We start from the raw sequence: 26,668 nt of genomic DNA, 5'->3' as shown, positions 1-26,668 counted from the left end.
TTTTTTTATTAGATTTATTTATGAATCTATTAATTATTTATATTAAACTCAAAGAATGGTGTGTGTGTGGTGTTGGGGGAAGGGTGGTGTTGGGGAGGGAGTCCAGCCAGAATGTGGGACATTAATTTTTGACTGTATTTCCTTTAATTTCCTGGGGCACTTCAACACTGATACAACTTATGAACAGTGTAGCTCTTGGGAGGGGATTTTAATAGAAAAAATAATTATTCCAAAAGTCATAAATATATGTCTGACCTGTACATGTATCCAGATTGCCGCCACTCCAAACCAATTAACATAATTTATTATTCATGCATAATTGTTAATTATCCTGCCAAATTGCACAGAAAATCGCCTGATACTTACATGTAGCTGCCAAAGCCATAGGCCCATTGGCTTAAATCAGGCAATATTCCACAAGATAGAGTAGGGTACGGGTAACTGTTTTATTATTCAACACATTGATAACAAAGCAGAAAAGCATGAAATTACGTACATCGCAGGATGTCTGTTGACTACAAACAACGAACAACACAACATTTGCTCTAAGAGCAACTAAGTGCTGAAATTGAAAGAGCTTATGTCAGATCAACTAACCCGCATAAACACACGGCAGAGACGGACTAATTTACAGGGCTAACACGAGTGCAAGTTAAAAAAAGAAAACCACAAAGCTAAACTAAGAAAAGCGAGATGAATGGAAAATAATTGACTGAACTTTCTCGTGACCATGATATTTGGGCAGTGTTACAGTATGTTGAATAATAATTACATTCAATTTGACTACTGTTGAATAATATTTTTAAAAAGTATTTGCAGGATACAGTATGCTCCGCCCTCCTTGACAGCTCCATTTGTTGCAATAGCAGAGATGGACAGCACTGTGAGTCCCACCACAAAGTAAGCAATCACAAACATACCAATTGACAAAACCATGCCAGCCTGGACAATGTTGAAAATAATATTTATTTAATATATAATAAATCATACCTTGAATTGGCAAGATTTACTGAGGGTAATGTTGCCCAAGTAATATAATATATTTAATGATTGCATGAATACAAAATTATAATAAAATTATTATTTTATAAAATTTTATATAAATTGCTAATTTATAATTAATATAATTTATATATTACATTGTATCAATATGAGACAAAAAATAAAACAATAATTAAACAGCTTTAATTACAGTACAATGTAATATCATGATAATATTGAATAAGAGGGTTAAAAGGACAATAATTAATTATTATTAAACTGCAACCTCAAATTGTACACAGGACACAGCTTTGGGTTGACTGATACTGCCAGAGGATCAATGTTCCACACAGTCAAAAATAACACATTAAGTGGTCAAACATCTGATGTTGGCAGTTACATGTTTATGCAATTTACTCCTGACCAGATTTAACCTAGTCAAAAATCACCTGTTGAATGCCTGTCGTTGGCAGGTCTGTCTGGCTAAATAAGCTTAATTATGCTTTTTGCCCCAGGACTGTAAACAATAAATTAAAATAATTCTTATTGTCAGCCCAGCTAATCCTCAAATGGGTTTATACCAAATGCATTATGTACAAACCTGGCCTACTACAAATCCAAGACGCAAGAACAGAACGACAGAAAACATGGACAAAGTCACGGGCACCACAACACCAAAAAATGTTGACAGCTTCTTTCTCTGGTTCTCTGGTTCTAAAAATAGAGGAAGGAAAATTTAACAGATGTTTCTAGTTACTCACAGATAAGTTTACAAAACCATGCTGTAAATTTAGTTTTAGTTAGTAAATTTAAAGTAGGTCTACTCTATGTGTGGTAAACTGTACTTTGTTTTGATAACAATTCATCATTTTTAAAAATGGATCTGTAACCAGGTGGATTCATAATATCTAGTTAAAATGTCTCTCTGGTTAAAAATCTGTAAACGTATACAAAATCAAATGTTCTAAATACCCAACAGTTTGACCAAAACTTCAACCTTCATCAGGGGAGAGGGATAAGAATTTACAAATAGCATGAAGATATAAAAGAGAAAATATGCAAATTTCTGAACTAATTAAGTTTTATCCTTTAGCGTGAGATTTAAATATTCCTCTAATTTAAACTACAGTAAGTTAAACAATTCATCTTGAGTGTACTCTGGTCTTTCAACTGTCAGTACAGCCATGAAATTAAAGATGGTGCTTCCTTCTGTTACTGCACATATGTTCTGTGCAGCTTGGGATGCTCTGAGAAACTTGGTTTACGTACAGGGGTGCCTGCTAAAACAAAGATATTTTTGTGTGGTTTATAACTATGTGGAAAAGCAGGTCTTGGCAAGACTTATTGGAATCCTAAAGAAAATAAGTGGTAACCATGCATTTATGTAGAGATAATTAAGCTTCAATTTGGGAGAAAATTCCATTATATTACATTGTTTTGTTTTACATTGTCTTTTTCTCTGAAAAAAGCAAGGTCGCCCCCAATTTTCTTTTAGGATTCCCACAATCCTGTTTTCTGCTTTTCTCAAGAAAAAAATAATAGTAATAATAATAATAAAAAAAATAATAATAATAGGGAGTGGGAAACAGTGGGGCAAGCAACAGTGAGAACAAATCCAAAATTCAACAACAATTTTTATTGAGGTTTGCATACTGGAACTAAGTACTGGTAAATTCTTTTACTTAATTAATTATTTTGTCAGATATTATACAGAAAATTTAAGTGGGATTCTGGGTCAAGAACCCGTCAAATTTGAACCAAAAGAGAAAGAATTACAGGGAAGCATTAAGTGAGAGGGAAAATGAGAGAATTAAGATAACAAATTAAAGCAATAACAGTTGTATGAGTCAACTATTGCCTTGATAAACTGCACCTCGTTATTAGAGACTGCCCCATTAATAAAGATAGATAACAGTTGAAGTCCTAACAAAGCAAAATAACTGAAAATAACCTTTGTCGGTCACTAGTACGTACTACATGTATGGGCTCTCTTGACAGTAAGGACACCAAATAGTGTTTGGAAAGGTGTCTAATTACAATGAGAGTTGGCTGTAACAAGCAGGTAATTTATGGTGGCTATAAGTTGCAATGAGTTGTGGTAGATGTCACTCAAACAAAAGACATTAAAATTTTATAAACTCCAATGGGATACTAATAAATACAAAAGGCCTTTTATCAGCCAAATTTACCAACTAGGCATGTTTTTTTTTTGTAGATCAGGTCTATGGTCCATTTCTCTGGCTTAATTATGGCAAAGTCATGTTCTTCAATGACTTAAACCAAACCATATGTTGAGTTCAGGGGTGTGTTGGATTAAGATGAAATAAAATAAACAAAGTGTTGTAACGTCATTATTTTAGTTTTTACACTAATTATTCAGACCATCTTAAAAAACTAAATAATCCAAGTAAGTTATAATTTGTAAGAAAACAAAAAATAAACATACTTATTACCTTATTGTTGGGACTAATGAGGGAATAAATTGTCAACTAAAGGCAATTCATTGTTTAATTATTAAAAAGTGATTAATTATCATTAAATAATTAAACCTCAAACATGCATAACAAACCCAGGATTGAGGCTCACTTTCCAGAGTAGTAAATACAAGTCTAGTAATCTTACATTTTAACTACTATAAATTAAAAACTTCAGTTGAACAACTGCAAGCCGGTACACTTGCGAGACTGATCAAGAGAACCTTTTAGGCGACAACCACTCAAGTTTTGAGTTTTACATCTCGAAGCAACTATAGAATACCGGTGCACTTATTCAAACAGGTTCAATGCTACTTAAGAAAATTCCCAACACTGAATTTTTGTTAAGCTTTATAAATTATATTCTTGAAGAAATTCCATCTTACAATGATCAGTCACGAGACTACAACATGTACAGAGTATGGCTGAGTCACGTACCTTGAGCTGGCGACAAATCATCCTGCCTTTCTTCAGATACACTCTCCAAAGAAAGTGCAGAAGGAAGTAAAGTATATCTTCCTATGGGTGGCCTCCCGGATCTATCTAAAGTGGCCATGTTACTAAAAACGGCAAAAATTCCTAATTGATTTCCCTCTCAAAAGTCAAGGTAAACCAACCAAAAAAAAAACAAATTAGCTGGGAGTCTGGGACGACAAAACCGACTTGCTAGTTCCAGTCTATCGCTGCTTTCAATATGGCGCCGGTTTTGTAGATAATTGTATCCTTCTTTTATCCGATCCACCACTTTGCGAACTAAAAGGGAGGAAAGAGCATCTTGTATTTAATGTAAGATTTTAGAATGTTCTTTATCTCACATTGTTAAAAACAAAACGCAACTTGAAAAGTAGCTTTACAGTGGGGGCTGGTGGCCCATGCATAAGAAATTCCATGTAAGTACTGTCGTGACTTTAATGTAGCTGTAGTTCCCATCGACAGATTGACGCCAATGATGACCCTTACGCTCTGGTTTGTTTTTTAGTCTTCATTTATCTATTGCAAATGTCTAGCCTCGCAGTTCTTCTGATGAAACTTTATAAACATAGTCTGGTCTGGAATGGGATCAATTGATCTATTGTAGGTTCATCCCAGCTAGGCTTATATTATTTTAAATATACTCAATATATAGGCTCACCTCAGTAAGCTCCACCCTTACCATAGCCAACATATCACTCTATCCCATCCCTAGTACTAGATCTTTATGCAGTCTGCACCATGATATACAGTCAAATTATACGTTAATTCCAGCTTTACCCATCCCCCTATCCCCACCCCCCACCTCCCAGGCATAAGGGGGGCATTTTTTCACATTGTTTATCTGGGGACCAGGAATTAGTTCACCCTAGGGCTCATGATTTCACCTCATAGCACTCTCACTTCCTTTCAATATGATATTATATTCATCAGCAACAAAGATTACATATTTTTAATTTACCTAAGTATGAGGAGGACAAAAAAATGAGATGGTAGATCCACAAAACGAACAGTCACAGGGAAGATACTAAGGAATAACAAGCTGTACCGTATGACATTTTAAACAGCTTGTTTGTCCTTGCTGTGGGGCATTTGCCAGTTTGCTTCCAAAAAATCCTAGTGCCTGGGCATCGCGGGCGTTGGCATGGGGGGAAGGGAGGGGTTGAAAATGGGTACTGTGGAAATGACTGATGCATAAGTTTTAAAAAGAATTTTTGGATATATTAATAATTAATATCAAATTATTTGATATCAAGATTTTGTAGATACTTTGTGGTAACCATCAATATATAGACTGAGATAATTTTCACCACTTGCTGTTCACTGCCCTGGCTAGTAAATTGGTAAACCTTTTGTACAGTAATTAACCTCTGCAAATTATGTTCTGTAGTGATCATTGGCAGTCTTTGCAAGTACTTCATCAGGAATTGATGTGTTGGAAACAGTGGCATAAATGATGATTCTTCAGCTAAGAAGTCTAAGATATCTCCATCTCCGCTGCGTGCATCTCTGTCATTCTCGATACTATGCCAGTCATCAGTCAATTAAACCCAAAGCAGTGGCTTTTGACATGGGAGGGGTGGTGATACCCACCCCACTCCCCATGTTCAATCTGTTTGAAGACACTCATGGGCTCCAGAGAGGTTCTATTGTTTCAGCCATCAGAGCTGGGGGAGACAGAGGTAATAATGAACACTTGATGGCTAGTAGTCTGTTTCTTAGATACAATACTGCTCAAAGGTAACTTACCACCCTCTTGCGAGACTAGACTCTCGTATCAAGAGATGAGTCTCTAGTCTTGAGAGACGGGACTCTTGTCTTGAGAGACAAGTCTCTAGTCTCGAGAGACAAGACTCTCGTCTTGATAGATGAGACAGGCTTCTCGTGAGAGCGTCAAAAAACTGTAAGTAAGCTTCACCTTCTTGTGAGGTACACTGTAGCTATCAATGGGCAGACTAACATGAGAGTTCCTTCATCACCTTGTTTGCCCATTACATCCCTGCACATGAAAGCTTAATTTATTTTCAGGTCTCAAGAAGGAGTGAGGGGTGGGGCATATTTAGAGAGAGGTGCTTGATAGAGAGGAGGGACTTTATATCTAAAATAATTAATAATGTTACTGTACCACGGCAATTTTCTAATACAAGCCTATGTGAATTTAAGCCTCTATTCCCTATAAATTGACCATTAAATACTTTTTTAATTAAATTAAATAAGTTAGATCTAATAACTGTTATAAAAACATAATTATTTTATTTTTAATTATTATTAATTGAAAATACCAAGAATGCATGATTATTATTTTTTATGATTAATGAAAATTTGAAAATATCAAGAATGCATGGTTATTTTTTATAGGTGTGTGGGCGCAGCTAGAATGTGGACATCTTTTGCCAGATGAATTTGGTAGAAAATTTACAGAAATCCTTCAAAGTATGACAAATCAAAGAGTAAACATGGAAACCCTTTTACCAAGCATTCACAAGGCTATGGTTGACCCCCATCCTGAAGTGTTAACAGCCATCCAGTGCATCAGAGCAGAGGGCCTGAAGACTGCTTTGATTACAAATAACTGGTGGTTAGAAGAAGGAAAAACGTTTTGTCCAGTTGATAAAACATATTTTGATGTGGTGAGCAGGTGTTTAGGTCTTTATAAACAAATGAATGTTGTCAGCTAGTGAATGTTGCATGTAAGTGACCGGCTGGGAGGCAATGTTATGATTCACTTGATATATACCGTTAGTACCAGTAAATGGAGGGTCATAGGTTTGACTAGCCTGATTCTCAGATGGTCCAGGTCGCTCGCAGTTAGAGTGTGTGGCTGCGAGCGGCCTGGACCGTCTGAGAATCAGGCTAATTAAGGTTTGACTCCTGTTGGGAGATCTCAGATTTTCTTCTTCCAAGCATGCCGGCCTATGTCACTGACAAAAACACATCTACATTTATTCACCAGGCTAATAACACGTAACATCAAATTTCTTTCACATATACTGCCTATCAGTAATTCAAATCATAGCCTTCAAAGCAGGCATATTCTTTTGGGAGAATGCTTTAGCCACCATCTTGGATTTTAAAAGCAGAGGAAAATTGGGAGAGTAGAAAGTGCGACCATGAGTTGGTCACACTGTCATGAGATGAAAAACTGCAATTTGATCACTGATCAATACATGACTCCATGCCAGAAACACTGATTTAAAGTGCTACCTTTTCAATCTGCTGTAAGGTCATAGAGTCAGCAGTGGAGGGGACACGCAAGCCAGAAGAAGGAATTTACCTCAAGTTACTTGACAGACTCAAGCTGAGTCCAGGAGAGGTGGTTTTTCTTGATGATATTGGCAGTAATTTGAAGACTGCACAAAGCTTGGGATTCCAGACAATTAAGGTATTTTACCACTGTTGAAGCATTTGCTGACTAGTTAAAATGTAAAGTCATGATCTGTTCACAAGGCAGCCCACACAACTAGACTACAGACCAGTACTCCAGTCATTGTGGTCTAAGCCAACTGGCAATCAGACGTTTCCATCAGAGCAAAAGTTTCAAGACTTTTTGGTCTTCCAATGCTGGGTTTTACAGTGCGATGTGCCTTACCGTGGCCGCCCAACAAAGTTTTTTATAAGTTTAGCCAATCAGGATACGCGAATTTAATTAACGGTCTCGCCTCCTTGCAAAGTCCGACAGGCAAGTGACGTACGCAACAATGAATTATTGAAAACATGTCGTTTTGTATTTAATGAACAAGGAGGAAGATATCCTGATTGGCTAACTTGTAAAAAAAAGTTTGCTGGGAAGCCACAATAAGGCGCGTTGCACCATGATAGTGACAGCTAACATAATTATACTACATATGAGTTATGGTTTCACTAGTGTTTCTTTCTAGTGGTGGTTTTTAACATCTTTGAATTTTAGAATTATTACAGTACTCAGTCTCTAAACCCAGGATGGGTTACCAGTCCATGGCATGTTTTATACCCCTAGAATTTTGTTGCAGGTACCCATTTATACACTCTGGTTGATAGATACAAATGTTTATTTTTAACAGCTTTATTGGGTGCTCCTCTTACAATATATAATATAAATTAAAAAGAAAGAAGCAGGACCCAAAAGGGGCAGGTGCAATGGGATGAACGTCCCATGCGAGGCACCGCCCCTGGATTAAGACCTAAATTAAAACAAAATGAATACTCAAGCATTCGTTAAGAGAGAAAAGTGAGGAAAGGTGAGGAAGTGGTCTCTTCCCAGAAAAGGCTTTTAACTGGCTTCAATTGAAAGTGAAGACTTATGGTTCTCCACTTAGCCTTTGATTAATATTAACACTTAACAAATGTGGAGTCAAATTTATTGTCCAAGAAGTTAACACATCAATACAGAGACATTTCCTCCAACAGCTTACCCAACCCTCCGAATGAAAGGCCGCCGCACTAATCACCACTCCACTTTGCCTTCATAATGAGCCACTTGGAAATTAACCTTCTTTGTTTCTGATATGAAGGTTGATGATGTCTTGATTGCCTTGCGTGATTTGGAGAATTTACTAAGTTTCCCATTAAAAGGTATATCATTTGATTATTGAAAACTAAAGATAAGGATATGTTAAACTCATACCTTAGATTAAAGTGTCCAACACATAAATTTTTTGAAATGTGAGAATGAAAGATCATCTCTTTTTATTTAATTTTCAATTAAAAAGCTGGCATGTCTGTGAAAGCAACTGTAATTGCAGCTATTTCAGTTTTTGTGTGGTGTAATAAAGCTGCCCGAGTCCTTTCACATACTATATCAGTCAAGTTTTATGATATTATCATATTTTGTTTTCAACTTTTTAGGATTTGTTCCTGGAACCACTGCCATCCGTAAGAGTCACCAGATCCCAGTTGACTCCCTTGCAACTTATCTTCAAAACCAATTGGGCTTACACCAAGAAGGTAGAAATGCGATGTTCGAAATTAAACATCATGACTACGCGGGGGTGAGAGTTAACACTGGGATCGTTAGGCCGCGCTAGACATTATTAAACAGTATATCTATAAATTTAAGGTCAAGATTAGCGCTTACATGCATGTTAAAAAAGAAAAGTTTAGCCACTGATTGTTATGACCAAATGAACAAAAAGGGCATTGAATTTTTTTTAAAAAGTTCGATTCTTTTTATTTCTAAGTTATTTTTGATCCCTTGATCCTCAGTCAGTTTTCTATTCCATTTAACTGTATTCCGTTCATTCTACAGCGGAACCCCGTTGATATGACCAACTTTCGGGCCGTGAAAATGTGGTCGTCATAAAGGGGTGGTCGGATTAACGAGGTTGTAAAACTAAGGAAACGACAGGACTTTCAATTCGTCCAGGGCACAAAAAAAGTGGTCGTAATAACGAGGTAGTCCTAAGGCTGGGTTGCACTGTAGTATCAGGGACAGAATGGACAGAATACTATTTTGTTCACTGGGAAACCTGAATAGGTCCCAAAAGAACACAAATTCCGTCTATTCCGTGTATTCTTATTCCGGAATAGTCTGAAATGTCAGCCGTCTCCTCCCCCTAACCCACAGGGGGCGCGGGAGAGTCTCTCTCTCCTGCGCCCCTTGTGGGTTAGGGGGTGGAGACGGCTGACATTTCAGACTAATTCCTGAATAGTCCCAGAAGATCACGCCCCAAATGAAGACGGAAAATCCGGAAGAGCGTTATTGTGTCTGTTAGTAGGCAACCTGAACTCACTGGAATTTCTAAAACACTCACGTCTGGTTATTTGTAGAGCTTCCAACAGTTCGCCAGTTTAAACATGGTCAGTCAAATCCCACGTACTATGTCGAATATGGAGGGAGAAGACTGGTGATACGAAAAAAGCCTGTAAGTACAGTGTCTTGAAATCAATAGATCTCTCTTTTCAAATCTAATATACCTGTTAGATTAATGAATATCATGGCAGTTTCATTCTCGTCCAGCTTTTGTTTTCACTCAGGTTTTTGCCAGAACTGATTACCACTCATTTACAGTGGCCTGCATGCAGAGAGATGCTGTAGAGTAGTTTGTGTCTTTTAACTGAAAACGCAGCAATGGGTTAGAGACCAAATGGCATTCGGTAGCATTTACAACAGCACCACACATAAAAGGGGAAGTATCACGAGAATTTGATGTCATTTGAAAACCCCAAAACGTTTGTCTGTCAACAGAAAATAATTGTCTAGTTTTGCTATAAATTATCACCCCAGTGCAATAAGACTGTCGATTAGTGCCTCTCGTCAGAGACAGAGTAGGTCAGAATGGATTGAAACTTGAAAAATGTTAGGCTAATTTTTTTCAAGTTCTTGCATTTTTGTTTCCAAAATGCGCTAGGACCGCTAGAACAGATCAAGAGATGTTCCTTTCAAGAATTGAGTTGATTTCTTTCCTCTCGTCGTTCTAGAATTATTTTGTAGCTAAGTTAAGGTCTTATTTCACCATTTTAGAGAAAAGAGGTAAAAAAACACCATGACACTTCTCCTTTAATCATTTTTCGGGGAAAAAATCCTTCATACAGGCAGGTTTGTAACAATACAAAATCCTTTATGTATGAGAACAGAGAGGGTGGTGAAGTGACACGTGTTGTAACGGAAAAAAAGACTTTTCCTTAACATGGAATTTTAGCTTGACCGATTACATTTTATAATAAACCGAGGCAATACTGAGCACCAACGAAACACGACATAAAATTAGACAATAGGGAGCTTAAGCAACGACGACGGCAACGGCAACGAAACGTCACCTGGAAATATAACAGTTACTTTATTTCATTTGTGCTACTTCGCGATAATTTCAACTCGCTCAACTTTTACAAAAATGGCGAACTATCCAGGAACCAAATTGGTAGGAGTGCATGGTGTACAAGTTAAGAAAGAAAATGAAAATTCACCGTCGTCCGTTGACGTTCTTCGCAAAACCTTAAATTTGGTATTTCATGTTCTTGTTTTGCAGAGGACGGCAAAGAAATGTACCAAAATGTAAAACGCACGTGCAGAGCGATTGTTTTTTCTCATGTAACCTATTGTTTTGCGGCGTTGTCGTTGACGTTGCCGTCGTCGTTACTTAAGCTCTCTATTAAGGTGTTTGTTCGTACTTGAAGTCCTTCATTTTATATTCTGCTCTACTTCATAGCCTGGGAAGCTTCTACCTTCTGCGCATGCGGTGGAAAGGGAATACAAGTGAGATGAATCTTATTGATTTATGCACATAATTTAATTTCAGTTTTTTTATGGCCTTTATTTTCAGAGGGTTTGATTACACAGCTGATTTCTTGGCTCTTTTTAGGGTGATGAAGGCGTTAGGATCTGCTGGGGTTCCTGTTCCCAAAACACTAGCCTTGTGCGAAGACAGCAGGTAAATTACCCAGAGGCCAGTTTCTCGAAAGTCCCGATAATTTAGCGGGATCAACTGAATAGGTATTTTTTGCAAATCCGAATTATGTGGGCGAAAAAAGGGGGAAGTTTCAGTGGAATCCACGGAGTGGCTCTTCTCTCCACTGTTTCCAGGTCGAATTGGAATTTGGAAATGTAGTGGATGGAGGAAAACCGAAGTACCCGGAGAAAAACCCTCGGAGCAGGGACAAGAACCAACAACAAACTCAACCCACATATGAAACCGAGTCCGGGAATCGAAGCCGGGCCACATTGGTGGGAGGCGAGTGCTCTCACCACTGCGCCATCCCGGCTCCATTATGTTGGTTGATGGTATTTTTCAGTGTAGTCTGAAATGTCAGCCTCCTCCTTTAATCTTTAGAATCAAGGAAATATTTGTCTAAATCTTTAGTTCGCAAATCAACGTTTACTTAGTAATAATATTTTAATATTTAGTTATGGATTCACTCTTTTCCTTAATTTTGGGAATAAAAGGTTTTGTTCTGTCTCTGATTTGTTCCAATTATAGCATTCTTGGTACTCCATTTTATGTCATGGAATACGCCCAAGGTCGCTTGTTCAAAGACCCATCTCTGCCTGACATGACGCTTGAGGAAAGGAAGGTATACACATAGATGTTATTGAACTGACAGTACGTGAGATGGGTGCGAGAAAAATCTGAATCAGGTCGCGTTTTGTTTGCTCGTCAACATTCCCACTCCCTCCAGACCAACAATCCTCAATACGGAAAAACATTTCAATAAAGGTTTTATTATTGTGGCTCTTTTACAAATTCTCCGATAAGCTTTATGACAGTGCATCTAAATCATCTTAATTTATTTGAAACACACACGCGATTATCACACTACTTGACAAGGATTCCACGATGGAGTTGAAAGCTTTTTCGCTTAAGGACGGTGCCTTCTAATACCGAAGTATTTTTGCGCAGTTTATGACTATGCGGAAAAAGTAGATGTTAGCAAGGGCTATTGAAATCCAGGAAGAAAATTGGGGGTAGCCACGCATTTTTAAAGATAATTAAGCAACTATTGTTCTTAAAAGTAGTAAAATACAAAGCAATCTATGGTGTTTTTTTTTCCAAATTGAAGCTTTATTATCTCTGAAAATGCATGGTTACCCCCAATTTCGTTTTGGATACCAAAAGCACTTGCTAAGTTCTACTTTCTCCAGATAGTTTTGCGCAAAAATATCCCTGTGTAAGTAGACACCACCCATAGGAAACCCGAGTATCTCTAGATGCGCAGAACGTATGCGCAGTAACAAAAGTAGACACCGTCCTTAAATGTATTTTTGGATGCTGAAAGCTAACTTGTTTTCTGAACTTCAAATGACAGGATCAGGAAACAATTGATATTCTTCAGACGAAAGTTATTTTGTGCATGCCACTTTTGCAGACATCCCCACCAAGAGACGGAAAACTAAAAATAATCATTTTATTTTAAAGGCCGACTTCTGAGTTTATTTGGCCGTATGCGCCTACTGGAGCGCGATGATTTTTCACAGTTTCTATGAACCTCATTATGAAATCGAGGTTAAGTGCAAAGCTTTTCATACGAAAATTAGTTTTGTTTGCATCTGAATGAAATCTAATTTTCATAATAAAAACTTTGCACTTGGCCTCGCTGTCATAATGAGGTTCTCAGCAACTCGGAATAGCCCATTCATGATTGGTCAATCTTAACAGTCCGGATAGCAAAATTTGGATCGTCCAGGGAGTACCAATCAATCAAAATGCGCCTTTTAAATACGGACCAACTCGGTTATTTAATAATTATCGATTATGCAATTTTGGAACGTGTTTTTGCAGCTTCTCTCGTACATGTATCTGTTTTTTCTTTTGAGATATAAACTAGCCAGACATTTACTACCATTTTTTCTTTTTAGGAGATCTACCGTGCAATGAACGAAACGCTCTTGAAGATCCACAACGTTGATATCGATGCCGTTGGCCTGGGAGACTTTGGTAAACGAGGTAAATTCTCAGCTTCTTCGTAATCCCCATTCTGAGTGAGACAAGCAGTTTTGGAGTTCTCCTTTTTTCAACCTTTGGGAAAAATACATAATTTTGAGTAAATTTCGGAGCTCGCCGCGATCGGCGAAAAAAAAAAAAATAGCCAGGTTTGTCCGCATCAATCGGTGGCGATCAAATTCGCCGCGATCGGCGTATAAAATCGCCAGGTGTGTCGCCGGCTTGAAACTCAGTAAAATTGAAATTGTCAAAAAATTTTGTAACAGGGGCTTTTTGACTTGACTTGACTTCTTCAAGTTGGTGATGTACATTGAAGTTTTCGTTGTCTGTTTGAATTGAATAATTTTTCTCCTACAGGAAACTACGTTCGTCGTCAAACAGAACGGTGGGCTAAGCAATACAAAGCCAGCAAAACACATGACATACCAGCAATGGACAAACTCATAGCTTGGTTGTTGGATAATATTCCTGAGAATGACACTACAACAGTTGTTCACGGAGATTTTAGGTAAGTTATGACTTTTGCTTTGTTTGTGTGCCTTTAAAAATGACCTCTTGTAAATAAAAACGAGTCCAGAAGTGAAACTGAAGCCAGGCTGTATTGGTAGCGTGGGAATTGCTTTCTTTGTGTTGCCTGCATGCGTATACAACTTAACCAAACGTATATTCTAAGACTGGATTTGGCTCAGTTATCGTTCATAGACGAAAATAGAAATCTGACCAAGCATACTGAATGCATTTCCCTGAATTAGAATGTTTTCCTTTTTTGTGTGCTTACTAATCATATTTATCAAAGTCTTTTCTTAGCTGTCCTTCTGTTAATCCCCGCCACCCCTTCCCCTTTATATTTTATCATAGTACAGTCAACTCCCTTCATTGCGGACACTCTCGGGACCGCGAATTAGTGTCCTTAATAGCGAGAGTCCGTAATAGCGGGAATTGATTTCAGTCAAACGTCTGTAATTCATTTTTGCCGGGGATTTAGCTGCTGTCCGTATTATCGGGATGTCCGCAATAGCGAGGTGTCCGCAAGGCGAGAGTTGACTGTAAATTGTTGTATTGTTGCAGGTTAGACAATTTAATTTTTGACGAGAAAAAGCCAGAGGTGATAGCGGTACTAGACTGGGAATTATCCACTCTTGGCGACCCGCTATCTGACTTGGCGTACAACTGCTTGCCTCATCATCTTCCTCCAAACTTCCCTGCTCTGAAAGGTAAAATCTTCTCTTCACATCCGCTTTCCTCCATTTTGTTCAAAGTGTTCGTAACTATGTTTCTCTGTCAACAGGTTTTGCTGATCGTGATCCTGGTTCGCTCGGCATCCCAACAGATACTCAGTATATGGAGGAGTATTGCCAGCGTGCAGGCATTCCTGCTGTCAAAAACTGGAACTTCTACATGGCATTTTCTTTTTTTCGCGTGGCAGCTATTCTTCAAGGAGTCTACAAAAGATCTCTTCAAGGTATTGCTGAGAAATTAAAGCGAAAAGTGTGAAGCGGATTGCTAGAAAGAGTTATCCTATAACTGGACTATTGACACGTGGTTCAACAGTTAAATGGAACAGAAAATGTTGAGACTGTTGTTCAGCCAATGTTCCACAGTGTGCCATACAATTAATTCAACAAGCCTTTCAATGTCTCAACTTTCAACGTTTCAACTCTGTTCCTTTGAACAACGTTGCGTGCGTGACATGCATGTTTGACTGGCAAGAGAAAACTCGATGCATCGTGGGATCAGCAGGTCGCAACGTTTCAATATTTGTTGAGCAGTAAACAGTTTATTAACGTTGAAACGTCTATGATGATCTAATCGAGCTAATAGGCCTTTATCACACGGCGGCCATGTTGAGTCTAAGCAGAACAAAAAGCTTTGTTTTTGCACGGTCAGCCTCGCACTGAATTCGCGTTTGGCCGAGGCTTTCCGTGCGAAAACAAAGCTTTTTATTCCCCTGAGACTCAACATGGCCGCCGAGTGATAAGGGTCTATTGCATGCAAGAAAAAGCAGGCACTTGTTATCGACCGCCCTTCTTAGGGAGAGAAACTACATTGTTGAGTTTACAGTAATGGTTGTTTTCGGTGCAAATTGTAGGACAAGCTAGCTCAGAAAATGCAAAAGCAGTTGGTATGCTGGCGGAGGCCATGGCCAAGACCGGGTGGAGACTTGCTTGTAAAGAAACTGGATCCAACAACGGTGGAGGCGGTGTAGGAGGAGGTGGCAAGGATAGTTATTCCACAAAAAGAATGTATTCCACAGCTACTCACAATGCTAGTTCAGGTAAACAAGTTTGATTATATTCCTGAATTTTCAGTAGCGTGAACTAACAGACAGTGGAGTTTGTTGTTGTTGTTTTGTTTGTTTTGGTTGGTTTTTTGTTAGTGATTTTCGTTTGTTTGTTTGTTCGTTTTTCATTGACTTTGGCCTTCTTTCCACATTTACAGGATCAGTAGCAATCAGAAATGTGGTTTTCGATGGCTACAGTTTCCAGTATTCACCCAATCATGTTACCCCTTTAAAGCAAATAATAGCGAGTTAGTTGTCAAGCGTAATGAGAGTTTTGTTGGGTTCAGCGTAACTTTTATGTTCTTTTACAGGTGCTTTGCCAATTGACCTCAATTCTCTTTCGTCCCGAGTACAGCAAATGGACAAACAACTAACAGGCTTCATGGAGCAACACGTGTACCCAAACGAGGCTGAACTCAATAGACACCAGTCCTCTGAGCATTGCTGGACACCTCATCCATTGGTCGAGCAGATCAAGGTAGAACTTTTCGAGCGCAAAAGTGAGATATGCTCGTCTCTTAAACACAAATTTCCTAATTGGAAATCCATTATGGCGGACACTGTTGTTTTGCTTTTGGTTACGTCGAATGTCTTAACCAACCTTTACAGCTACATAAACGTCGGTAAATATTCTAACAGGGAATGATCCGGTTTCATTACAGGAGAAAGCCCGAGTGGCGGGGCTGTGGAATCTGTTTATTCCACTTGAAGCAGATCCTAAAGTAAAATATGGCGCCGGGCTAACGAATGTGGAGTATGCTTACCTGTGTGAACAGATGGGAAGATCAATATATGCGCCTGAGGTGAGAGCGCGTATCTTGTGAGATGTTAAAGTTACATTTTATTGGAACAAGTTGGGTCATTTATTTTTGTGGTAGCTGCTGTTGTCCTTATTGACGTTTAGTGTTCTTTTTGATTGGTTTGGCTGACAAACCAGGTGCTGTTGACATTGTTGGTCTCTAAAGACCTGATTTGTGTTAGGAATTAACTTTGGTTCTATAAACTAACGGAAGTGACCAAAACTGCTATACTCGAAAAAGACCCACCAAACCACAACATAGATGATTCCCTGCACCTCCCCCTCTTCCCCCACTCTCACCTTCCTCAGCCCTCTATCCAGCAGTAAATTTTTGTTTTAAAAATAAGTACTAGTGAGCAGCACACAGCAACGAATCTTGTTAACTTGTTTTATTATCCAATTTTTAAAAAATTTTATAAAAATGTTAAAAAATTGACAATGACATTCGAACCTCTTTTTTCTTGTTTATCTAGCAATACTGTCTCTTGCTGGCTGAATACTTCTATGTCAACTGAAATTTCACAGCCAATAAAATTTTGTCTGTAATGTTTATGAGATAGGTGGTGTCTTCGATAACTCACCCTACCCCAGACAAGGTGGGTCCTCTTCAAACAAACTTATTATGACCAGTTCCCTAATCAGGATACTTCAGGTACAAGTATTCTGACATCTCGCTGCTTTTTTATATAAACCTGTTTAGGTGTTTAACTGCTCCGCTCCAGACACTGGAAACATGGAAGTCCTTATTAAATACGGCACAGATGAACAAAAGGTACGATGAAAAAATATGAGTGATGCTAGAATGCAATGCTTGTCATTTCACTCTGTGACATTGTCCCCTGTTCTTGGACGTGACTAACTGTGCACTAAGAATTGCGTTTTTGTTTCATTGTTTACAGGAAAGATGGCTGCAACCGCTTTTAGATGGAAAAATAAGATCTTGTTTTGCTATGACAGAGCCTCAGGTAACTGTTAATGTAAAAATAACAGTGTGACTGCTAGTGTTTGTCATTGTTTATTTGCTAACGTGCAACAATCGGGCTTGTTGGTTCCCTGGCAAAATATCTTTTCTACTGGAATTGTGTTAGGTAAAGTTGCACACGAGCCACAGCTTACCTACACGACCACAGATTGACCTGGTTTCTACAGATGAAGCAGCTAGGAGTATTGCTACTCCCCTCCCCTCCCCTCCCCGGAATACGATGCTAGTGTATCGTAGGACTATCCCCAGCTGTATGTCAAGTTTCCACTCCACTAAAAAATAAAACGTCATCCCTTCTTTTTTGTTTCGGGTTTATTCTAGGTAGCCTCTTCAGATGCCACGAATATTGAGTCTTCCATCAAGCTAGACGGGGATCATTACGTCATCAACGGACGTAAATGGTGGACATCAGGTTAATAACAACGAGTTGCCCGTTCCAAAGTTCAGGTGGAGACTGGGGACACGTTTTTAAAATTCGTCAGTTTATCAAGTTTAAGGTTCTGTCGTTAGATTGTAACCGTGTAGAAGAAATCGGAAAAAAATTAGAATTAGTATGGAATTTGGGCGACCTTTGACTGGTCACAGCCTGGTTATTAGGCAGTGAAACATAAAAACTCTATCATGCCAAATTTGTCTGTAACTGTTTGGTTTCGCCCACTCATGGTCCAAACTTGACTTCGCATGCGGGTCTTTCCTCGGGGCGAACTTCAGCGTTTGCAACGTCTTACATGGTTGGTCGAGAGGACAAAGGAACGAACAACAGTACAATGCTCCCAACCCTAAAAAACAAAGCAGTTGCAGGTTATCAGGGTCCAGTGAAAATAGAGCTTTTGAAAGGTGCAGGTCTGCTGCCTTCCTCAAGTACCAGACAGAGAGTGTACACAGCAGCAATATTTTCCTTTTCTATTTTCACTTTTTTAGGCGGCATGGATCCTCGATGCAAGATCTGTATTTTTATGGGTAAAACTGATCCCGACGCTCCCAAACACAAACAACAGGTAAGCGAACAAACAAACAAACAAACAAACATTGAACAATTGTTTTGATAAATTGATACTTCAGAAACGCGTACCCAAAAAAGAATCTTTGACTTAGTTCTTAAACTCGACATCTGTTTTACAGACTTGTAGATAAGCGACGCTAACAATTCGAGTTTTGAGAAAGCTCAATTAAATATTTATTGCTTTAAGAACACAAGTGAAAAAGATGAACTGGGACCTGAAGCTCTTTTTTAGAGCTGGTTGAAACTGAATTGCGAACTGAACGGCTCCTTTGAAGCATACGCACGTGATTCTCTTTTGGCAGGCTATGATCCTTGTTCCCATGGAGACGGCTGGTATAACAGTGGTTCGACCTTTGTCAGTTCTTGGATATCAAGACCCGCCTTGTAAGTGAGGTGCCCTGTGTTCCTCGGCTATTTAAAAAATCGGCAATTACTTACATTTACGTTGAGTGTATTTATTAATTTATTCCATGGATTTTAAGCCAGGAAAGCCTAAATTATTTATGTTTGTAGGTGGCCATGCTGAGATCCTTTTTGAAGATGTTCGAGTGCCTAAGGAAAACATTTTGTTGGGGCCTGGAAGAGGATTTGAAATAGCTCAGGTAAACCATTTTACGCTACGCTAAGCTTTGACTACTGAGGCCTTTGTATAAACCTTTTTCTCACTACGGTCAAGCCTCGAGTCGTGAAATCAGATTTCTACTTTTGGAGCCTGTTGCTCAAGGTGGTTCTAAGTTTTGAGTCTGTGAGTGAAATTCCAACGTCTGACCATTTTTGCAAAAGTTACTGAGTAGCAATCTTCAGCGGAACATTTTGCTATTGTGTACAAGAGAGGTTCTAAGTGTTTTCAATGAAATCCTTAAGTCTAAACATAAGATAGCAAGGATTCCCCCGCAAGATGGGTCAGATTTACTCGTATGCACGATTGATCGACGGAGAAAATCAGTGTCTGCTATCTTATAATCGAAGTTTGCTTTGGAGGTGAAATATGTAAAATATATGAAATATCTTCCATCTAGGTCTCCGTTTTTAACGTTTTCAGGGTCGCTTGGGCCCAGGCCGTATTCATCACTGCATGCGGCTGATAGGTCAGGCCGAGAGAGCCCTGGAACTGATGATTGAAAGAGTAAGTATGAAGTAATATTGAAGAGGTGCGTGGCATGGAATTCATTTTCCTGGCTGTTTGGTCACTCATTGTATATTTAAGTGTATTGTAGTAAGAACTTACTTTCTTGTTATAACGTTGTTTTTCTCGGATGTTTCTCAGGTCAAGAGCAGGGTGGCATTTGGCAAACCACTGGTTCAACAAGGAACCATTTTACAAGACATAGCAGAGTCCAGAATAGAGATAGAACAAGCCAGGTACGTGCAGAAGCTTAAATCGGCTAAAATCTACAACTGTGGCTCTTACCTTTGAAACACAAGGTGTACGGTTAACGAAAAACCTGTCAAACCTGTTGAAAGTTACAAACGAAGGTTTTCAGTCTTTAGGTTTTTGGGTCTTTGGTTCAGTAGTAATATTTTCGCAACTCGCCCTCTGAAGTGGAGAATTTTACCATTGGTTTTTCTTTTCCTTGTGGACCAGGTGAACTCCACCCTCTCCCCTCTCCCCTGGACGTCTCCTGTCCTGTTTCTCCCCCCCCCTCCCCACTCTGGACGTCTCTTGTCTTGTCTCTCCCGCACCTCCCCTCCCTTGTCGTCTTTTATCTTGTCCCCCCCGGACGTCTCTTGTTTCCGTTTGCTCTGGCTAAGCTCCTACCGTTTGTCGTTGTTCTTTGTGACACCTTGTTTTCTGTTTACAGACTCCTTACCCTTAAAGCTGCCCATCTCATGGACACAGTGGGAAACAAGGTAAACAATCAGTTTTTTTTAATCTGTTTTGAATGTATGATCAAATTCTCACTAACCATTCGTTTTATTTGTTTGTTCGGTGTTTCTTCACTTGCACACTTTTTTCCTGTTGTTAGGTCGCGGCTCCTGAGATCGCCATGATTAAAGTCGTTGCTCCTCGAATGGCACAAAATGTCGTCGACAGAGCCATGCAGGTTTGCTTGCAAGCTGATTTCTTCAACTTTAATGTGCCCATTTTGTTTCACGAATGTCGGAAAAAAAACCGCTTCGAAGAAATCGTCTCACTTAGAGACTTCAGTGCTAGACATAAAAACCTGCAAGTTGAATTGGGATCCGTGATGTTAAAGATGTTTCAGTGAAGTGTACATGACGTACTGGTTTATATGTTGTTGTTGTTGTTTTTTGCTTTGGTCACATGACCTTGGAAAGAACTGCTGATACGTTTTTGGGTCGTTTTCAGACCACGAGATAGCTTTGTTGACATGTATTTTTCAGTGTAGTTTGGAGTATTTCGTCGTGGAAATCGATTAAAAGGTTAACTAGATACCAATCCATACATTTACTATGTTTCTCCTAACGCAGGCATTTGGAGGAGCCGGTCTTTCTTCTGACCAGCCGCTGGCCCAGTTTTGGTCGTGGGCTCGTATTCTTCGTCTCGCTGATGGACCGGACGAGGTGCATCTTGGAGCGATAGCAAAGCGGGAAGTGAAAAAGGACAACCAGAAGAGAGTCTAAATGAGCTGTACGCTTTGGAATTTGTGGATTTAACCTTAATACCATGCAGTGCACATTATTTGACGCATTTAAAATAATGCACAATGACGAAAACTTTACAAATGAAAAATACTAAAAGAAGGTTCTTCTCCATTCTTTCGTAGTAGCGGGTGCAATAGTGAACGTGAAGAGGAGAGAAACACAGGGGTGGGGAGATTCTCTTACTTTCCGTCTCTATTCCATGCCCTCCCCTTCCCCTCATGTGCTAAACATACAGGCTGTTTGAATGGCCGTACATGAATTTTCATCCACAGACTTAAAAGTTAGAATCATCTTGTACAGCATATTACGCAGTACTAAACGAAAGGTACTGCAAGGTAGCTTTTATTTGAGAAGTCAGTTTTTAAGATTTCATCCGCAGACCCACAACTAAGGGCCACTACTTTGTGAAGTAGTATAAGAGTTACCACGATAGGGAACTACTGCTCATCAGCATTAATTTCAGTGAATGATGACAGTTTAGTTTTTTACAGACAGGTTCTTATTCATCACAGGTCTCTAAAAATACATTCATTTGGAATTAACATTGGTAGGGATAAGGAAAGTAGATTAAAGCATAAGTAATGTATAACCTAGTATTGTAATTATTTGTAGTTTATAAATCAGAAGAGGTAGGGATTGGTAGGGATAAGGAAAGTAAATTGAAGCATAAGTAATGTATAACCTAGTATTGTAATTATTTGTATTTTGTACTGAAATCAGAAGTAAGGAGTTCAACTTCTGTACTTCTGGCCAAACGAAATCTTCACTTCACTTCACTTGTCCCCTCGTGCCAAGGTGGCGCATAGGGCCTCCAAAAATGAAATGAAATCTAGTTAGATTTAAATTGGAAGAAACTTGTACTAAGATGTGATTAAATGAAGGTGCTAATCTTTATAATGTGGCGATGAGTAACTTTGGTATATTTGTTCAGTTTCGGAGACAGATCAAAACCAAGCATCTGTGGTATTGTCTAACAGAATTTTAATACGGCAAGTAGCAACAGCTTTAACAAGCTTTCAAGCGAAGATTCCATTAATGTTTGCTATATACAATTTCATTTAATTCTTATGATACTTTAATTAATATTCAAGACAAACAACCGTAGGAAAGGGGTGCTTGTGGCAAACGCAAATTTTGTTCTCCAAGAAACAAAGTTCTTTTGTTTGGATACGTGCTTCTTGTAGTGACGTTTGGATCCCGTGTCTCAAACTTTTAAGATAGATGCAGTTTTGCTCTTTTAATTTATCAAATCTGAGCTGCCTTATTCCCAGACTTATAAGGTGAGGGCATAATGCAAAGGCAAAAGGAAATTCATCCTCGCCATCAAGCGTCGAGGCCCAGTTTCAGATAGCAATCTGAGTAGTAATTTTAGCGAAGAAAAATTTCACTGATCAGAAATAAGCCAATCTTCCAACGCATGCGTAGTCGAAAAGGTCGTGAGATTTGTTGTTCAAGCAAACTAAAAGGAAATTGCAAAACACAACTCACAAATGTTCACTAAAATGCTCTCGATCTCACATGGTCTAATTAAATCTTTAATGGATTGAATAAAAGTACAAACTTCCGAAAACTACCTTTCGGTGTAAGTATCCTAGCACTGAAAATATAAATCGCCTTTGTTTGACAAGGAAAGCATATGACATGGTTGAGGCTGTCAAACCTTTTCCTTCCAATTTCGTCTCTAATTAGAATTAAGAATGTTGGTTTAAGGATGGAGGAAAACTGGAGAAACATAAGAGAAACGTGGGTTGAATGAAGAGAATTTTCAACAAACGTAACAGATTAGTTTCACTGAGTAGGCTTTTCACGTACAGCCATGCCACACCTTTGCTCCAACCATGATCTCAATCAATCAGTAAATAATTAATGTTAAAAAAAAACGCTAAGTTTATGTTTTAGAAAAGATGTGTCTAGCAAATCGGTGGCAACTTAATCACAAATGTCTTTTTTCGCGGGGTCAATTCGGCGTCAACAAGCGGGGACGGGATATTTGTTTTCTCAACAGCTTGAATGGCTGCCGCGAAGGAATCTTCGTGTTGTTCTTGTAAAGTCATTTTAACTCCAGCTACAGGTGAAGGTTGCCTCAGGTAGAAAGTGGGTTGTTGCAAGATTGCTTTGAATGCAGAATACTTCGTCAGATATTTATCTCGCGAAGGAACCCAGCTGTTCTTGTGTCCTGAATAGATTAGAGATGTCTTGAGGTCGTTCAATTTGAAGACCCTACAAATTTTATCGACGGCATTGGTTCCGTCAGGTGAGATATCGTATTTATCAGCCTTTGGCAGGTGAAATACCGGTCGCTCGTGACTTTTCCCATGTTTTAAAGAAAGCATCTTCCCTCGTGTTGGGTGGTTCAATTTCATTTTTGTGGTTTTTGTCTTTTCGAGTCCAGCGCTGGATTCTTGAGACTTTGAGTCGGTCTGAGTTGAAAAACTTTGTACCGACGTTGTTTTGTCGCGTTTTCCTTGGTCGTTTGATCCCTCTTTACCCCTTAAATTGACTCGCTGACCTTTGAGAACTGTCGAGAACGACAAGAGCGGCAAACTGATACTTTTGTCTCTAAAATTGTCTTTGCGACTATGGGACTTTCCTCTTCCATAACTTTCTTTGCCATCTTGGTTGCTTAGATTTTCGGAGTCTTCAGAACTGGAAGACTGTGATGTGAGTTTTTCGCTGGACTCATTGCATTCTGGAACCAAGCCGTGATTTTGAAGCGGGAGATCAAAACGTCGCACTCGTAACAGAGCTTTTAAATCGTTCTCGTCTTCCTTGCTCACCTCTTTAGATGCTGGGAGAAGAGGCAGCTTTAGCTTGGGTCTATCTTGTGCTGGCGTCGAGGTTTCATCTGCGGTCATCTCCCGGTCATAGTTAAAGGTTACCTCCGCTTGAATTTTCTCTTCGTCTTCTTTACCTGACCTTTTGATGCCACTGTCAAACAGTCTTGTTCCCGCTATGTAGAAATTACTGCAAACTGTTCGCGGCATTCCTATTTTCACTCTGAAGTTTGTTTCACTTTTCTTTACAAACGCTTTCAAAAATTTGTCAGAAATGTTCTGAGGGCTGAAAATGTGGTTACAGACGAATTATCTCAAGATCCATCTAAACGTAGATCTCAGCTTTCTGTCAGATCAGTTCAAATCGCCGGCACGCTTGTTTTGTCTCGTTTATCGTCTAGGAGACATGTAAACAGGCGGATTATTATTCCAAGCCGGAAATCTGTTCAAAATTGACCACCTCCCTTGCCGTTGTGCACAAAAGTACAGAAAAGAGAAGCTACAAAACTATCTAGGGAATGCGTAACCGTCGAGACCCACGTGACAATCAGAGAGTTGTATACGTGCGTGATTGGCTCCAAGACAATTGCACGTGACAGAAAATGGCAGTTATATAAAGCCTTGAACACAATGAAAAAAAGTTGAAAAGGAAACTGGATCAACAAATTACTCAAACATTCATTCCACGGTTGAAAATATTATAATGGCATCGCAGAATGTTAAAAATGCAATGTAAATAAAATTGCGTTTACACTTCAAATGTTTATTAGTTTGGAAAATGGCTTTTGTGAGGGACAAATGAGCTCACTTTGAGTGAGCAGACATGTAAGCCGAGGGACAATGTGTTGTTTTGAGGTCTGAAATAATAAGTTGGTAAGAACCCAGAGCTCTTTATTTTTATTTTGGAGACATCTACCAAAAGTTTGAAATTAAACAGAGCAATCGAATTTTGAATTAACCAAAGATGAACGGTTTCATCCAATAAAAGCGATTTTAGTAGATGTGCAACTGATGATTTGACAGAAATCCACAGACGTAATTCAGTTATACTTCCGAGGGGGGGGGGGGGGGGAGGGAGGTTCTTCCCTATATAAGCTGTATACTATGTGCGTCCCCACGGGCTATGGTTTTTGAGCCATTTTGGTCTGAAATAGGGTATAGATTTTTTAAAACTATTTTGGGCAGAAAGGCTGAAAACGGGTATGAAAAAAAAAAGCTTTGAAAAAGGTTACCGGGAAATTATCTAATTTGGTATGAAACAGTGTCAGGGTTTGGAGAACCGAGCGGCCCCCGCCAAAAATTCCGTGGAATACTCTTCCCCTTTCTCCCTTTTCCCCGGGATTATATGTATATCCGCTCCGTGGAGTTATGCAAAATGTGAAGCATAGATTTGGGCGGATTACCTTTTGTCACGTCAGGGTTTAGTCTGCTCCTCGTGCCAAGGTCACCGGATAAGGCAATCGTATGGTAAAAATAGCCCTGGTTTCAAGACCTCTGTAGCATATAGCCTGACTAATCCAGATCTCTCAGAAATAGGGATAAGGAGGCTGGTTAAGAAAGCAAATAATACATGCTAGCTTCTTTAAGTTCGCATCCTTCTCTACACCAGTGGTGTGTGGACATCGAATGAAGTCTTAATTGCTTTGAAGCAACAAAGATCGAAGTCCTTAAGGCTTCATGATAGTCGGCTATTCTGCTTAACTGACCCTAACACTCACCGAACTTTACTGCAACACAGCAGGGCTTTTAAAATAGAATAGTTGGAAGTATGATTACGAAGACAGTGACAGCACAAACCACCCCAACCTTAACAGGACATCTAGGTTTCGATCACGTGATTTTTTCATTGATATATACTTATTTAGCACAGTGCAGTTCAGCTGAGTAGCTAATAATAGTATACATCGTTGTCACTGGTTTTCATTTAGAACACTTTCATCAGTATATAGCCAAGCAGCAAAAACATGGCGAAAAGATTTTCTTTCTGTAAATTTTGAATAATGCACCTTTGTAGGTAATAAGCTAAGTTCGAAGTGTTGTTTGCTCAAGGAAACAACCTTACCGTTAACTGTTATGAATAATCTGCCGTGATGAAGTCTGTATTATCGGTAAAGACGATAATCCTTTGTTGGGATATGAGGATCAGTTCAGGTACTGGCTTATTTAGTCCCAATCCTAGATTAATAGACTGAAATGTTGCAGACATTTTTAATGCCTGTTTATGCTCGCGCGTGAAATATGACCGTCCAAAAGACTGCTCGCCTTTCAATGTATTTTTCAGAATGGAAGTTGGGATTATTGTTCTGTTTTGTAAACTCTCCTGGCTGGTGGGCGAAAAAATCAGGGAGCAGCTACGAAAGCACCCATACGTTGGAAAAAGAAAACCCTGCCGTTTAGTCCTGAATGACCTCTAAAAAAAATAAAACGAAAGAAACAATCTTTCCCCGCTTAGATTTGATTGCAAAGATTCAGGAGAAATGATAAGCCATTAAACTGATTGGTGACACGAGGCAGTGGAAAGGTGAAAACTAAGGAAAAGGAAAAATGCAATCCTTAGATTACGAAAACACTGAATCATACGAATCGATCAACATCATCAAATAATTTCAGCTAACAATGGTAAACAATCGAGATTATAAAGACGGGTGTTTTCTATTCTACTTTGTCTTCTCGTTGACTTTTCTTCCTTAGAGCATTTAAAATAAGGAACAGTCTAAACATCAGTTATTTGTTTCTTTTTATACTCCAGGCCGAATCCATTCCGGCTCGAGAAAACTATCAAAACAGTATTACTAATGGCTGCCCGGTAATATTTTGTTTGGCCACCCTAAGGCCTTAATTTTTTACTTGTTCAGAGTCTTTGGTGTCTTGGAGGAGAAGCGTTTATTGAAAAAAAAAAAAAAAAAAAGGTGCTCTGGAGAAGCGAATTAGAATTCTCCGGAC

General features: G+C 39.0%; 3 protein-coding genes across 5 annotated transcripts in view; 1 reads left to right on the top strand and 2 right to left on the bottom strand.

The window, feature by feature from the left end:
- Positions 1–4,075, bottom strand: part of LOC146470618 (solute carrier family 12 member 9-like) — a 33,443-nt gene extending 29,368 nt beyond the window's left edge. For both annotated transcript variants that reach the window (XM_085121808.1, XM_085121809.1), the window contains exons 1-3: positions 3,894–4,075; positions 1,583–1,695; positions 825–942 (exon numbers count right to left, since the gene is read on the bottom strand). In XM_085121808.1, the coding sequence (XP_084977934.1) occupies positions 825–942; positions 1,583–1,695; positions 3,894–4,011 (349 nt within the window). In that variant the 5' untranslated portion in view covers positions 4,012–4,075. The remainder of the gene's footprint in view (positions 1–824; positions 943–1,582; positions 1,696–3,893) is intronic.
- A 59-nt stretch (positions 4,076–4,134) lies between these two features.
- Positions 4,135–21,032, top strand: LOC146470617 (acyl-CoA dehydrogenase family member 10-like). Of its 2 annotated transcripts, none has more exons than XM_085121798.1 (28): positions 4,135–4,241; positions 5,317–5,608; positions 6,285–6,556; positions 7,150–7,308; positions 8,417–8,477; positions 8,751–8,849; positions 9,672–9,766; positions 11,051–11,097; positions 11,204–11,272; positions 11,819–11,912; positions 13,195–13,282; positions 13,637–13,787; positions 14,348–14,493; positions 14,568–14,741; positions 15,369–15,554; positions 15,872–16,038; positions 16,223–16,363; positions 17,060–17,131; positions 17,259–17,324; positions 17,663–17,753; positions 18,263–18,339; positions 18,647–18,728; positions 18,858–18,946; positions 19,387–19,470; positions 19,612–19,706; positions 20,147–20,195; positions 20,312–20,389; positions 20,778–21,032. In XM_085121798.1, the coding sequence occupies exons 2-28, from the start codon at positions 5,380–5,382 to the stop codon at positions 20,928–20,930; spliced, it is 3,114 nt and encodes a 1,037-aa protein (XP_084977924.1). In that variant the 5' UTR covers positions 4,135–4,241; positions 5,317–5,379; the 3' UTR covers positions 20,931–21,032. The 2 variants fall into 2 exon arrangements, with proteins under 2 accessions (XP_084977924.1, XP_084977925.1); XM_085121799.1 differs by having other exon boundaries at positions 4,210–4,345.
- Positions 21,033–22,730: 1,698 nt separating this feature from the next.
- On the bottom strand, positions 22,731–24,068 carry LOC146470616 (uncharacterized). Its single transcript, XM_085121801.1, has one exon. It carries the CDS (start codon positions 23,933–23,935, stop codon positions 22,862–22,864), a length of 1,074 nt encoding a protein of 357 aa, XP_084977927.1. The 5' UTR covers positions 23,936–24,068; the 3' UTR covers positions 22,731–22,861.
- Positions 24,069–26,668: the final 2,600 nt, after the last annotated feature.

This window comes from Pavona decussata, unplaced genomic scaffold, assembly GCF_977016875.1.
Source record: "Pavona decussata unplaced genomic scaffold, jaPavDecu1.1 SCAFFOLD_113, whole genome shotgun sequence".
Taxonomy (NCBI): domain Eukaryota; kingdom Metazoa; phylum Cnidaria; class Anthozoa; order Scleractinia; family Agariciidae; genus Pavona; species Pavona decussata.
The sequence above is the reverse complement of the archived record's forward strand: the minus strand, read 5'-3'. Positions and strand labels throughout refer to the sequence as shown.